The sequence below is a fragment of the Grus americana genome, chromosome 3 (assembly GCF_028858705.1).
Source record: "Grus americana isolate bGruAme1 chromosome 3, bGruAme1.mat, whole genome shotgun sequence".
Taxonomy (NCBI): Eukaryota; Metazoa; Chordata; class Aves; order Gruiformes; family Gruidae; genus Grus; species Grus americana.
This window is the reverse complement of record NC_072854.1, coordinates 112,040,700-112,054,010: the sequence shown is the minus strand read 5'-3', so window position 1 is coordinate 112,054,010 and position 13,311 is coordinate 112,040,700. Positions and strand designations below refer to the sequence as shown.

At 53.8% G+C, this 13,311-nt stretch overlaps 1 protein-coding gene across 1 annotated transcript; it reads left to right on the top strand.

The window, feature by feature from the left end:
- The first annotated feature begins 3,822 nt into the window (after window positions 1–3,822).
- On the top strand, window positions 3,823–6,257 carry LOC129204582 (outer dense fiber protein 3-like). The gene is made up of 6 exons (XM_054820807.1): window positions 3,823–4,054; window positions 4,424–4,624; window positions 4,846–4,947; window positions 5,293–5,414; window positions 5,860–6,000; window positions 6,165–6,257. The coding sequence occupies exons 1-6, from the start codon at window positions 3,823–3,825 to the stop codon at window positions 6,255–6,257; spliced, it is 891 nt and encodes a 296-aa protein (XP_054676782.1).
- The last annotated feature ends 7,054 nt before the right edge of the window (window positions 6,258–13,311 follow it).

The following is a 13,311-nucleotide window of genomic DNA, read 5'->3' as shown; positions in this document are numbered from 1 at the left end:
ACCATGAATCAAAAACTCTATCACTTCATGGTCGCTAAGCCCAAGACGGCCTCCGACCACCACATCTCCCACCAGTCCTTCTCTGTTTGTGAAGAGCAGGCTGAGCGAGACATCTCCCCTGGTAGGCTCGCTTACCAGCTGTGTCAGGAAGTTATCTTCCACACACTCCAGGAACCTCCTAGACTGTTTCCCCTGCTATGTTGCATTTCCAGCAGACGTCTGGTAAGTTGAAGTCCCCCACAAGAACAAGGACTAGCGGTTGTGAGACTTCTGCCAGCTGCTTGTAGAATGCTTCATCTGCCTCTTCATCCTGGCTGGGTGGTCTGTAACAGACTCCCAGCAGGATATCTGCATTGCTGGCCTTCCCTCTCATCCTTATCCATAAGCACTCGACCTTATTATCACAATCGTCGAGCTCTATACAATCGAAACACTCCCTAACATACAGAGCCACCTCACCGCCTCTCCTTCCATGCCTATCCCTTCTGAAGAGCTTATGGCCATCCATGGCAGCACTCCAGTCATGAGACTTGTCCCACCACGTTTCTGTGATGGCAACTAAGTCACAGCTATCCTGCTGCACAATGGCTTCCAGTTCCTCCTGTTTGTTGCCCATGCTGCGTGCATTGGTGTGGATGCACTTGAGCTGGGCTTTCAATTTCACCCCCAACACTGGCATGCTACCCCTAGGCTCCTCTCTAGTGAGCCTGGTTATACTTCCTTCCCACTTCGATCCTAGTTTAAAGCCCTCTCGATGAGCCTCACCAGCTCATGAGAATCCTTTTCCTTCTTTGAGATAGCTGGACTCCATTAGTCGCCAGCAGACCCAGTGCCATGTAAACCTCCCCATAATCAAAAACCCCCAAAATCCCACCGGTGGCACCAGCCTCTGAGCCACATGTTGATCAGTTAAGTTTTCCTGTTCCTTTCAGTATTCTTCCCTGCCACTGACGGGATTGAGGAAAACACTACCTGTGCTCCTGATCCTTCAACTAATCGTCCTAGTGCCCTGAAGTCCCTTTTCATCACTTTTGGACTTCTCTCTGCAACCTCATCACTGCCAACCTGCATAACCAACAGCGGATAATAATCAGAGGGCTGTACCAGACCAGGGAGTTTCCCGGTAACGTCTCTAATCCGGGCCCCAGGGGGGCAGCAGACTTCCCTGTGGGATGCGCCTAGTTGGCAGATTGGGCCCTCTGTTCCCCTCAGAAGGGACTCGCCTATGACAATTACCCTCCTTTTTTTCTTAACAGAGGCAGTCAAAAGGCAAGGGGTTGACTGACTCACCCTAGGCAACCCCCTAGATGGACCTTCACTTACATTCTCATTTACCTGGCCCTCCAGTTCCAGAGCCCCATATCTGTTGTATAAGGGAAACTGGGAGAGTGAGGGAGGCTGGGAGGGGATTCGCCTGCTACCCCAAGCAGGGACCTGTTTCCATTCCCCCTTGTCTCTAAGGTCCTCTCCTTCTACTTGGTGGCAAGAGGGTAGGGGATCCTCTGCTTCTTGTGGAGCACCCATCGGCTGCCTTGGCCTCAGGGATGATAGGGTGTGGCTCCACCAATCTATCTCCCTCTCATACTCCCCGATACCCCTTAATCTTTCCACTTCCTCTTTCAGCTCTGCCACCAGGCTGAACAGATCATCCACCTGGTCACACCAAAACCGGCTGTTGTCACTGCTGCCCTCCGGTCCCAGTGACAGGCTCACGCACTCCCTGCAGCCAGAGACCTGGACAGCTGTATGTTTGCATGGGAACTCCATGTGGGTTGCCATATTCCTTCTGTCAATGGCTTTCAGGCAAGTGGAAACCATAGCCCGTCCTCTCCTGGGAGGGGGATGACCACCAGGTGAGCTGCCCTTTAGAACCAGGATGAGTACCGTGCCCTACCCACACACCCAGCCTGCGCAAACTGCCTCGCAAACTGCCGCGCCACATCCTGCCTGCCCCCCCATCATTCGCCATGCTCCTGGCCGCTTGCGCTCCCTGGGGACTGCTCTTGTATGCGAGCGGGTTTGGCTGCCTTCGCTTTTGTCCCCGCCGAGTCAGAGCTGCCTCTCATCAGGAGCTCCCTCTCTTCTGCTCCGGGGAACCCTCTCTCTCCCTGTGCTTTTGCCTGTGCAGTTTTGCCGCTTTAGGAAGGGGCCCTCATGGCAATCCCCCGCTCCAGAGCCCTTCGCCTCAGTGGCTTTGCTGAAAGGGCGGGTACACGGGGTTTTAAACTGCCGCCTTCGCTCTCATCCCCGCCCACGCTGAGACAGAGGTGCCTCTCCTCAGCAGCTCCCTCTTTTCTGCCCCGGGGGGGCCACAGAGGAATCCTCTCTCTCCCTGTGCTTTTGCCTGTGCGGTTTTGCCACTTTAGGAAGGGGCCCTCATGGCAATCCCCCGCTCCAGAGCCCTTCGCCTCAGTGGCTTTGCTGAAAGGGCGGGTACACGGGGTTTTAAACTGCCGCCTTCGCTCTCATCCCCGCCCACGCTGAGACAGAGGTGCCTCTCCTCAGCAGCTCCCTCTTTTCTGCCCCGGGGGGGCCACAGAGGAATCCTCTCTCTCCCTGTGCTTTTGCCTGTGCGGTTTTGCCACTTTAGGAAGGGGCCCTCATAGCAATCCCCCGCTCCAGAGCCCTTCGCCTCAGTGGCTTTGCTGAAAGGGCGGGTACACTGGGTTTTAAACTGCCGCCTTCCCTCTCATCCCCGCCCACGCTGAGACAGAGCTGCCTCTCGGCACTAGCTCCCTTTTTCTGCCCCTGGGGGTACTGGCTTGGGAACCCTCTCTCTCTCCCTCTGCTTTTGCGTTTGCGGGTGGCAGCAGTCACAAGAGCAGAAAAGACAATTGTTTAAAAATCATGCCAGATTTTCAGAAGTAACCTCTGAGGAGGCTTAGAAAGGAGAAAGGATGGCATTTCAGGTGAGGAAGTCTCCAGGACAACTTTTGACATTCAGAGTCAACCACCCTGTAAAATGAAAGCCCAGCAGCTCACCTGTACGTGAGCCAGCTGCGGGCAGAGGCAGGGCGTACTAGGATGAGTTGGGCACTGCAGGACGCTTATCCCACCACCCTAAGCCTCCTACTTTCTCCTATAGCCAATAGGGTTGGGAAGTACAGGGGAAGCACATTTATCTTGTGCCAGAATGTGATGGTTTTGGTGCTGCGTGATGGCTTCTGTCATGCCTCAAACATGGTAACTAGCTTTTCTTGCATAACCTAGAAAGTACACACGAGTCTGCACAATTTCTTCTGCACATTGGGAAAGGCCTCTCTTGCCTCTGTTTCCAAGGACAAACTCCCTAAAGCGGCACCACAGAGGTATTGCCACACCTTGCTAAGCGAGAGCTCCCGGCAGCAAATTCTGCTTACTAACACCAGGCCCACGTTGCCCTTGCCAGGAAAAAAAAATGTAGATTAAGACACATGCGGAAAATAAGAGGCGAAATAGAAATTCCAGGTGTTCAAATGTACATTCTTATTATTACGTGAGCCCAACAGTATAAGAACGTAAGGCTGCTAGATTAAACGCGTGAACGCCATCAGTTTTTCCCTCGTTGCGTGTTTCTGCCGTGCACACGTCATGAAGGTCTGGCCCTGCAAGCTGGACTTCCCCAGCTCTCAATCAGTCCTAGGACACAAATGTCACATCTGCCACACGCCAGGAGCCTGTATGAGGTCACAGTGCACTTCCGTGACGAGCCAAGGCATGTCCCCAAGGCCACCTGGCAGCAGGCACCAGAACCTCTCCTGACCGAGAGGTTGCCTGCTCACCCTCGCCGCGCTCCGCGACCGAGAGCTGCAGCAGTCAAGTAGTTCATCCACTCCAAGTCTGATGGCCAAGGCCGAGAAAGGTGAAGCACTGCTGCTCCTCCCAGGGAGGTTTCGCACCGGGCCTCTGTCAGGGAAGCCCTTCGGTAACTCTTCTGCTCTTGCCGTAGGCTTTGTAGCCACCTCCAACACGGACGGAGCCTACGTGGGCACCTGGAGACCTCATCGCCCACGAGGTCCCATCCTAGCGCAGTTCACCAGCCCGGGACCCAAATACTCAATCCCTGGGACAACAGGTAAAACCACCATCGCAAGGGGGGTGCACCACACCCACTACCTCCAGGGGACAAGCAGCCACAGCTCCATTCCCCTTTGCTCCAGGCCTCCATGCTCTCATGCCAAGTTAGCTGAGCAACTGTTTTGGGGTGCAATACTTCATAACAATAGCATTTTGGCGGTATTCTGATGAATTGCACAATGCCTACGTCGTTCTTGCTGGAAGTCATTGTACCATCGTGTTGGCCTGCTGGCATCATGCTTGGAGGAAAAAGTCGCACAGGAAGGGAATTTCTTCAGGCCAGCAACTCCAGCCACTCCACTTCTTAGAAACTAGCTTTAAATATGCCGTTGCAGGCAGGTGTCCTTTCACAAGCTTTTCTTCCTAGGATACCTGGCTCACAATCCCACCAAAACCAAAGCCCCTGCATACACATTGCGAGGGGCCAAACCACCCATGACAGACAGCTCGTCTCCGGGTCCTCGGTACTATGTCCAGCCCTCCATCACCAGGCATGGGAAGCACACGGCTCCAGCACAGCACATTTGCGGACTTCCCAAGGTGAAGACAGAGATCACCCCTGGACCAAGTGAGTACCATTTCTCTAGCACTTCCTTCAGGCAAGACAAGCGCGCCTTCCTTTTGCCCTGTGCTACCGGCGTACAAAACGTCAGCTTGCACCCTGAAGAGGCTTCAGAGGTTTCCAGACGGAAAGCGAACAAGGCTGAGCGCCTCCTCCTGACCTTTCCCCTTTGGCTTGAGGAAAAGAGCCCAGCTTCACTGCTTTTCTCTGCTTCTCCTCTGCCCTAGGCGACTACTCCACCGACAAGGCCGACAAACACCTCTACCAGTGCGCGCCGGTGCAGTCCATGGCCTTCCGGCACAAGGCTCTCAAAACCAACCAATCTCCAGGTGAGGGAACTCGGGCAAATACGCAAACACTTGCAGCCTGCGTGCCCTCCAGGGAAAATGTGCCGAGCGGCTTTTTCAACAGGCCTAGGGAAAAGCCTGCACAGCAGGACAAGCTTGCTTGGTGTCCCAGAGCACCAGCTTCTCCCACCCCACAGAAGGACTGGCAACTCAGGCTTGGAGCTGCCAACACACGCTGCATGCGACAGAAGACGGAGGCATTGGGAGGAGGGGCGAGGCATCCTTCCTGCTCCTTGTAGCAGGCTTGGCAGGCTGCTTCTCTCCCGCTCTGGTACCGCTCCTCTCCCTGCAGGACTCACACGCGCTCTCTTCCCATTGCCCTTCCAGGTCCTGGCACCTACACCCTGCCTCGGCTGGTGGGACCCAACACAGCCTACACCCACGCCAGCCCGTGCTACTCCATGAAAGGGAGGAGTAAGCACAATGGCTTTGCTGAAGACCTTTCCAAGGTGAGCTATGCGTCTCTGCTCTCTCACGTCAGCAGCTGAAGCTCAGCTTCTCTCCTCGGGGCAGAAGGACTCCAGCGCCTGCTGCAGCCTCTCGTAACGCACGCTTCTATGCGCCAGCGGCAAAACCCGAGAAGCCACGGGGTCCCCTGGCTCTCCTGCTGTTAACAGTGGGAGAGGGGATGCTCTGTTGACACCTGCGGTGCCTCGTTTTCCAGCACTAACAGTTCTGGTGGGGCAAAGCTCATCGGCACTGATGGGAACCTCCCTCCTCCTCGGGGAAATCTGCCTCTCTGCAGGGAAACAGGAGGTGCCCTTGTTCCCATCGCTCCGCGCCCCTCACACCACTTCTCTGGCCAGCCAGCTCAACTCGCGCAGCCCCTGTGGGCACTTGGCAAGAATCGGCACCTGCCTTTTGTACCCAGCAACCTCCCCACCTCTCTTACAGACGCCAGGTCCTGCTGCGTTCCCCAAAGTGGAACTGGACATCTACAAAAAGAAGGCTCCCATGTACACAATGGGAACCAAAAGTGGACTTGGAGGCGAGAAAACAGTGAAGCCAGGGCCAGCAGACTACTGCCTGGGAAAGGTAAGGCAGCCTGCCCTCTCCTCCTCTGCTTGTCAACAACCAGCCCTTAAGCATCTCCCCCTGCTGACAGGGCTTCTGAGAACTCAAGACCGCCTTGAAGACGAGTCTTTTTGAAAACAAGGCACCACGGTCACCTGTTTTTCTTCTCACTTTTCTCCTTCCAGGTGACGCTGACCAGGCCCCAGGCACCTGCTCCCACTTTTGGACTCCGTCATTCCCTCTACACCACTCCTCTAATATCTTTGATAGAACTCTAATAAAACAACGTACCCCCAAAGATCTGGCCTGTTTGCCTTCATCTGTGGGAAGAGGGGCTGTGCATGAGTGAGGACAATCACCTCTCTCCATTTCACGTCTACGCCTCAACCAAGACATGGCAAGACGAGGACGAGGGCAGAGCACCGAGATCAGCAGCGTAAGCCAGGCAGAGAGTTCTGACAGCACTCTTTCACCTGAACGGAGCTAAACACTGCCCCGTGAAAGCAGTCCAGCCCTTCCCCACATGCTCTGCCCCCATAGCCAAGCGTCCCACAGGCACGGGGGGGGACCCCCAAGGACTGAGCTGCAAACGACAGCTTTGTTGTGTGAGACGGGAAGAGCTCAATTCTTCCAGAAGATAGCGTGAGCTTTATTGTACTTCTTCACAGTCCATTCAAAATGGGAGGGACCAACGATTACACCCAACAGCGTGCACCAGCATCTCGGCTGTGATGGATGGCAGAGTCCGTCAGGCCTTGGGGAACAGACCTTTGCTCTTCTCAGCAACCTGCCAGGAGACGTGCCCTGGCCTGACAGAGGTGTTGGCAGACTTCAGCCCTTTGCACAGCTGCAAGGAGGAAACAACCCCATCTTCCCCAGCCCTCGCGGCCTACGGCACTGTGCAATTCTTTCAGGTTTCTACCACCGGGAAGTCACAGAAACCTGGAGATACTGAAGGCAGAGGAAGTTTTTTGCTGCTGCCCTACCTGCCCATCTACCTTTTCCCATTATTAGTCTGCCTGTACACCGAGGGTCACATCAAAGAACAAATGTTTCCTGCTGGTGATGTGAGATTGCCTTTAACTTGTGCCATGTATCAGGGCTGGAATTTGAAGTTCCCCGGCACACTTTCCATTTGTAATTGGCTGTTATCTCCAAGGGGAGCCTAACTGGCAAGTTGCAACCTGGTGACACTTCTCTACAGGGAGAAGAGGAAGGGCCAACGCATTTTCTCTTGGTGAGAGAGGTTTGGCTGTTTGGGAGATACTGTGGAACATGAGGGGGCTTCTTCAACTTTTCTCATCAGCTCATTTCAGTAATAGAGACTGGTGCTGGCTGCACGCTTAAGCGGACCATCAATCTCAGCTCTGTGTGCCACCAAATCTCTTAAAAAGAGGGATATGGGCCAGGCTGGAATGATATATGTACCTAGAAAGAAAAATGGGAGCTTCTGCTTCTTGCATATACTGAGACGTGGCTTGTGAGTGCAATGGGAAGACTTGGTGACTGGATGTGATGGTCTAGGTATGTTGGCGTGAACTCCCCAAGCCTCTCGTGAATAGCGCAGCCAGCCACAGAGTGCTTGCTTCGGGGCTCCTTTTCAGCCTTGCTCGACTAGGATTCGAGGCCGATGATGTGTCTGTTCCGCCTTACTGTCTCCAGGAGAGCAAGAGAAACCCCCTCCTGCACGATCCCGTTACCACTTGGGGTGTTATCAGGAAGCTTGACAGAGCAGTGAATCATAGAATATTAAGGTTGTACAAGATCTCTAAGATCATCAAGACCAAACGTCGACCCAAAACCACCATGTCTACTAAACCATGTCCCAAGTGCCACGTCTACAGGTTTTTTGAACACCTCCAGGGATGGTCACTCCACCACCTCTCTGGCAGCCTGTTCCAATGCCTGACCACTCTTTTGGTGAAGAAATGTTTCCTAATATCTTATCTAAATCCCCCCTTGATCCAACTTAAGACCATTTCCTCTTGTCCTTTTGCTAGTTACCTGGGAGAAGAGACCAACACCCACCCGGCTACAACCTCCTTTCAGGTAGTTGTAGAGAGCAATAAAGTCTCCACTCAGCCTCCTCTTCTCCAGGCTAAATAACCCCAGTTCCCTCAGCCGCTCCTCATAAGACTTGTGCTCCAGTCCCTTGACCAGCTTCATTGCCCTTCTCTGGACATGCTCCAGCACCTCAATGTCCTTCTTGTAGTGAGGGGCCCAAAACTGAACACAGTATTTGAGGTGCAGCCTCCCCAGAGCCGAGTACAGGGGCACAATCACTTCCCTACTCCTGCTGGCCACACTATTGCTGATACAAGCCAGGATGCTGTTGCCCTTCTGGGCCACCTGAGCACACTGCTGGCTCACGTTCAGCCAGATGTCAACCAGCACACCCAGGTCCTTTTCTGCTAGGCAGCTTTCCAGCCACTCTTCCCCAAGCCTCTAGCGTTGCATGGGGTTGTTGTGACGAAAGTCCAGGACCTGGCACTTGCCTGGTTAAACTTCATACAGTTGGCCTCGGCCCATCGATCCAGCCTGTCCAGATCCCTCTACAGAGCCTTCCTACCCTCAAGCAGATCAACACTCCCACCCAGTTTGGTGTCATCTGCAAACTTACTGAGGGTGCATTCAATCCCCTCGTCTAGATCATCGATAAAGATATTAAGTTTGGCCCCAAGACTGAGTCCTGGGGAACACCGCTTGTGAGTGGCTGCCAACTGGATTTAACTCCGCTCACCCCAACTCTCTGGGCTCGGCCTTCCAGCTATTTTTTTTTTTTTACCTAGCGAAGAGTGCACCTGTCTATGCCATGAGCTGCCAGCCTCTCTAAGAGAATGCTGTGGGAGACAGTATGGAAGGCTTTACTAAAGTCCAGGTAGATAACATCCACGGGCCTTCCTTCAGCTCTCCGTCCCTGTCTTCCAGCTCAGGGGGCTGAATGCCCTGGGGACAACTGGTCTGACTATTAAAGACTGAGGCAGAGAAGGCATTAAGTACCTCAGCCTTTTCCTCATCCTTGGTGGCTGTGTTCCCCTCTGCATCCAATAAAGGACGGAGAGTCTCCTCAGCTCTCTTTTTGTTGTTAATGTATTTGTAAAAGCATTTTTTGTTATCCCTTACAACAGTGGCCAGATTGAGTTCTAGCTGGGCTTTTGCCTTTCTAATTTTATCTCTGCATGACCTAACAAGATCCCTCTATTCTTCTTGAGTTGCCTGACCCTTCTTCAAAGAGTGGTAGACTCTCCTTTTTTTTCCCCTGAGTCTCAGCCAAAGTTCCATGTTCAGCCAGGTCGGTCATCTTCCCTGCCGGTTCTTCTTACAGCACGTGGGGACGGCTTGCTCCCGTGCGTTTAAGACTTCCTTCTTAAAGAATGCCCAGCCTTCCTGAACCCCTTTTCCCTTCAGGACTGTCTCCCAAGGGACTCTCTTAACCAGTGTCCTGAGCAGGCCAAAGTCTGCCCTCCAGAAGTCCGTGTTAGTGGTTTTGCTGATCCCCCTCCTTACTTCACCATGAATCAAAAACTCTATCACTTCATGGTCGCTAAGCCCAAGACGGCCTCCGACCACCACATCTCCCACCAGTCCTTCTCTGTTTGTGAAGAGCAGGCTGAGCGAGACATCTCCCCTGGTAGGCTCGCTTACCAGCTGTGTCAGGAAGTTATCTTCCACACACTCCAGGAACCTCCTAGACTGTTTCCCCTGCTATGTTGCATTTCCAGCAGACGTCTGGTAAGTTGAAGTCCCCCACAAGAACAAGGACTAGCGGTTGTGAGACTTCTGCCAGCTGCTTGTAGAATGCTTCATCTGCCTCTTCATCCTGGCTGGGTGGTCTGTAACAGACTCCCAGCAGGATATCTGCATTGCTGGCCTTCCCTCTCATCCTTATCCATAAGCACTCGACCTTATTATCACAATCGTCGAGCTCTATACAATCGAAACACTCCCTAACATACAGAGCCACCTCACCGCCTCTCCTTCCATGCCTATCCCTTCTGAAGAGCTTATGGCCATCCATGGCAGCACTCCAGTCATGAGACTTGTCCCACCACGTTTCTGTGATGGCAACTAAGTCACAGCTATCCTGCTGCACAATGGCTTCCAGTTCCTCCTGTTTGTTGCCCATGCTGCGTGCATTGGTGTGGATGCACTTGAGCTGGGCTTTCAATTTCACCCCCAACACTGGCATGCTACCCCTAGGCTCCTCTCTAGTGAGCCTGGTTATACTTCCTTCCCACTTCGATCCTAGTTTAAAGCCCTCTCGATGAGCCTCACCAGCTCATGAGAATCCTTTTCCTTCTTTGAGATAGCTGGACTCCATTAGTCGCCAGCAGACCCAGTGCCATGTAAACCTCCCCATAATCAAAAAACCCCAAAATCCCACCGGTGGCACCAGCCTCTGAGCCACATGTTGATCAGTTAAGTTTTCCTGTTCCTTTCAGTATTCTTCCCTGCCACTGACGGGATTGAGGAAAACACTACCTGTGCTCCTGATCCTTCAACTAATCGTCCTAGTGCCCTGAAGTCCCTTTTCATCACTTTTGGACTTCTCTCTGCAACCTCATCACTGCCAACCTGCATAACCAACAGCGGATAATAATCAGAGGGCTGTACCAGACCAGGGAGTTTCCCGGTAACGTCTCTAATCCGGGCCCCAGGGGGGCAGCAGACTTCCCTGTGGGATGCGCCTAGTTGGCAGATTGGGCCCTCTGTTCCCCTCAGAAGGGACTCGCCTATGACAATTACCCTCCTTTTTTTCTTAACAGAGGCAGTCAAAAGGCAAGGGGTTGACTGACTCACCCTAGGCAACCCCCTAGATGGACCTTCACTTACATTCTCATTTACCTGGCCCTCCAGTTCCAGAGCCCCATATCTGTTGTATAAGGGAAACTGGGAGAGTGAGGGAGGCTGGGAGGGGATTCGCCTGCTACCCCAAGCAGGGACCTGTTTCCATTCCCCCTTGTCTCTAAGGTCCTCTCCTTCTACTTGGTGGCAAGAGGGTAGGGGATCCTCTGCTTCTTGTGGAGCACCCATCGGCTGCCTTGGCCTCAGGGATGATAGGGTGTGGCTCCACCAATCTATCTCCCTCTCATACTCCCCGATACCCCTTAATCTTTCCACTTCCTCTTTCAGCTCTGCCACCAGGCTGAACAGATCATCCACCTGGTCACACCAAAACCGGCTGTTGTCACTGCTGCCCTCCGGTCCCAGTGACAGGCTCACGCACTCCCTGCAGCCAGAGACCTGGACAGCTGTATGTTTGCATGGGAACTCCATGTGGGTTGCCATATTCCTTCTGTCAATGGCTTTCAGGCAAGTGGAAACCATAGCCCGTCCTCTCCTGGGAGGGGGATGACCACCAGGTGAGCTGCCCTTTAGAACCAGGATGAGTACCGTGCCCTACCCACACACCCAGCCTGCGCAAACTGCCTCGCAAACTGCCGCGCCACATCCTGCCTGCCCCCCCATCATTCGCCATGCTCCTGGCCGCTTGCGCTCCCTGGGGACTGCTCTTGTATGCGAGCGGGTTTGGCTGCCTTCGCTTTTGTCCCCGCCGAGTCAGAGCTGCCTCTCATCAGGAGCTCCCTCTCTTCTGCTCCGGGGAACCCTCTCTCTCCCTGTGCTTTTGCCTGTGCAGTTTTGCCGCTTTAGGAAGGGGCCCTCATGGCAATCCCCCGCTCCAGAGCCCTTCGCCTCAGTGGCTTTGCTGAAAGGGCGGGTACACGGGGTTTTAAACTGCCGCCTTCGCTCTCATCCCCGCCCACGCTGAGACAGAGGTGCCTCTCCTCAGCAGCTCCCTCTTTTCTGCCCCGGGGGGGCCACAGAGGAATCCTCTCTCTCCCTGTGCTTTTGCCTGTGCGGTTTTGCCACTTTAGGAAGGGGCCCTCATGGCAATCCCCCGCTCCAGAGCCCTTCGCCTCAGTGGCTTTGCTGAAAGGGCGGGTACACGGGGTTTTAAACTGCCGCCTTCGCTCTCATCCCCGCCCACGCTGAGACAGAGGTGCCTCTCCTCAGCAGCTCCCTCTTTTCTGCCCCGGGGGGGCCACAGAGGAATCCTCTCTCTCCCTGTGCTTTTGCCTGTGCGGTTTTGCCACTTTAGGAAGGGGCCCTCATAGCAATCCCCCGCTCCAGAGCCCTTCGCCTCAGTGGCTTTGCTGAAAGGGCGGGTACACTGGGTTTTAAACTGCCGCCTTCCCTCTCATCCCCGCCCACGCTGAGACAGAGCTGCCTCTCGGCACTAGCTCCCTTTTTCTGCCCCTGGGGGTACTGGCTTGGGAACCCTCTCTCTCTCCCTCTGCTTTTGCGTTTGCGGGTGGCAGCAGTCACAAGAGCAGAAAAGACAATTGTTTAAAAATCATGCCAGATTTTCAGAAGTAACCTCTGAGGAGGCTCAGAAAGGAGAAAGGATGGCATTTCAGGTGAGGAAGTCTCCAGGACAACTTTTGACATTCAGAGTCAACCACCCTGTAAAATGAAAGCCCAGCAGCTCACCTGTACGTGAGCCAGCTGCGGGCAGAGGCAGGGCGTACTAGGATGAGTTGGGCACTGCAGGACGCTTATCCCACCACCCTAAGCCTCCTACTTTCTCCTATAGCCAATAGGGTTGGGAAGTACAGGGGAAGCACATTTATCTTGTGCCAGAATGTGATGGTTTTGGTGCTGCGTGATGGCTTCTGTCATGCCTCAAACATGGTAACTAGCTTTTCTTGCATAACCTAGAAAGTACACACGAGTCTGCACAATTTCTTCTGCACATTGGGAAAGGCCTCTCTTGCCTCTGTTTCCAAGGACAAACTCCCTAAAGCGGCACCACAGAGGTATTGCCACACCTTGCTAAGCGAGAGCTCCCGGCAGCAAATTCTGCTTACTAACACCAGGCCCACGTTGCCCTTGCCAGGAAAAAAAAATGTAGATTAAGACACATGCGGAAAATAAGAGGCGAAATAGAAATTCCAGGTGTTCAAATGTACATTCTTATTATTACGTGAGCCCAACAGTATAAGAACGTAAGGCTGCTAGATTAAACGCGTGAACGCCATCAGTTTTTCCCTCGTTGCGTGTTTCTGCCGTGCACACGTCATGAAGGTCTGGCCCTGCAAGCTGGACTTCCCCAGCTCTCAATCAGTCCTAGGACACAAATGTCACATCTGCCACACGCCAGGAGCCTGTATGAGGTCACAGTGCACTTCCGTGACGAGCCAAGGCATGTCCCCAAGGCCACCTGGCAGCAGGCACCAGAACCTCTCCTGACCGAGAGGTTGCCTGCTCACCCTCGCCGCGCTCCGCGACCGAGAGCTGCAGCAGTCAAGTAGTTCATCCACTCCAAGTCTG

Coding starts and splice junctions, on each gene's coding strand:
- LOC129204582 (XM_054820807.1), top strand. CDS start 3,823: ATGGCCAAGGCCGAGAAAGGTGAAGCACTGCTGCTCCTCCCAGGGAGG. Junction 4,055..4,423: donor CTCAATCCCTGGGACAACAG/GTAAAACCACCA, acceptor TTTTCTTCCTAG/GATACCTGGCTCACAATCCC. Junction 6,001..6,164: donor CAGACTACTGCCTGGGAAAG/GTAAGGCAGCCT, acceptor TTCTCCTTCCAG/GTGACGCTGACCAGGCCCCA.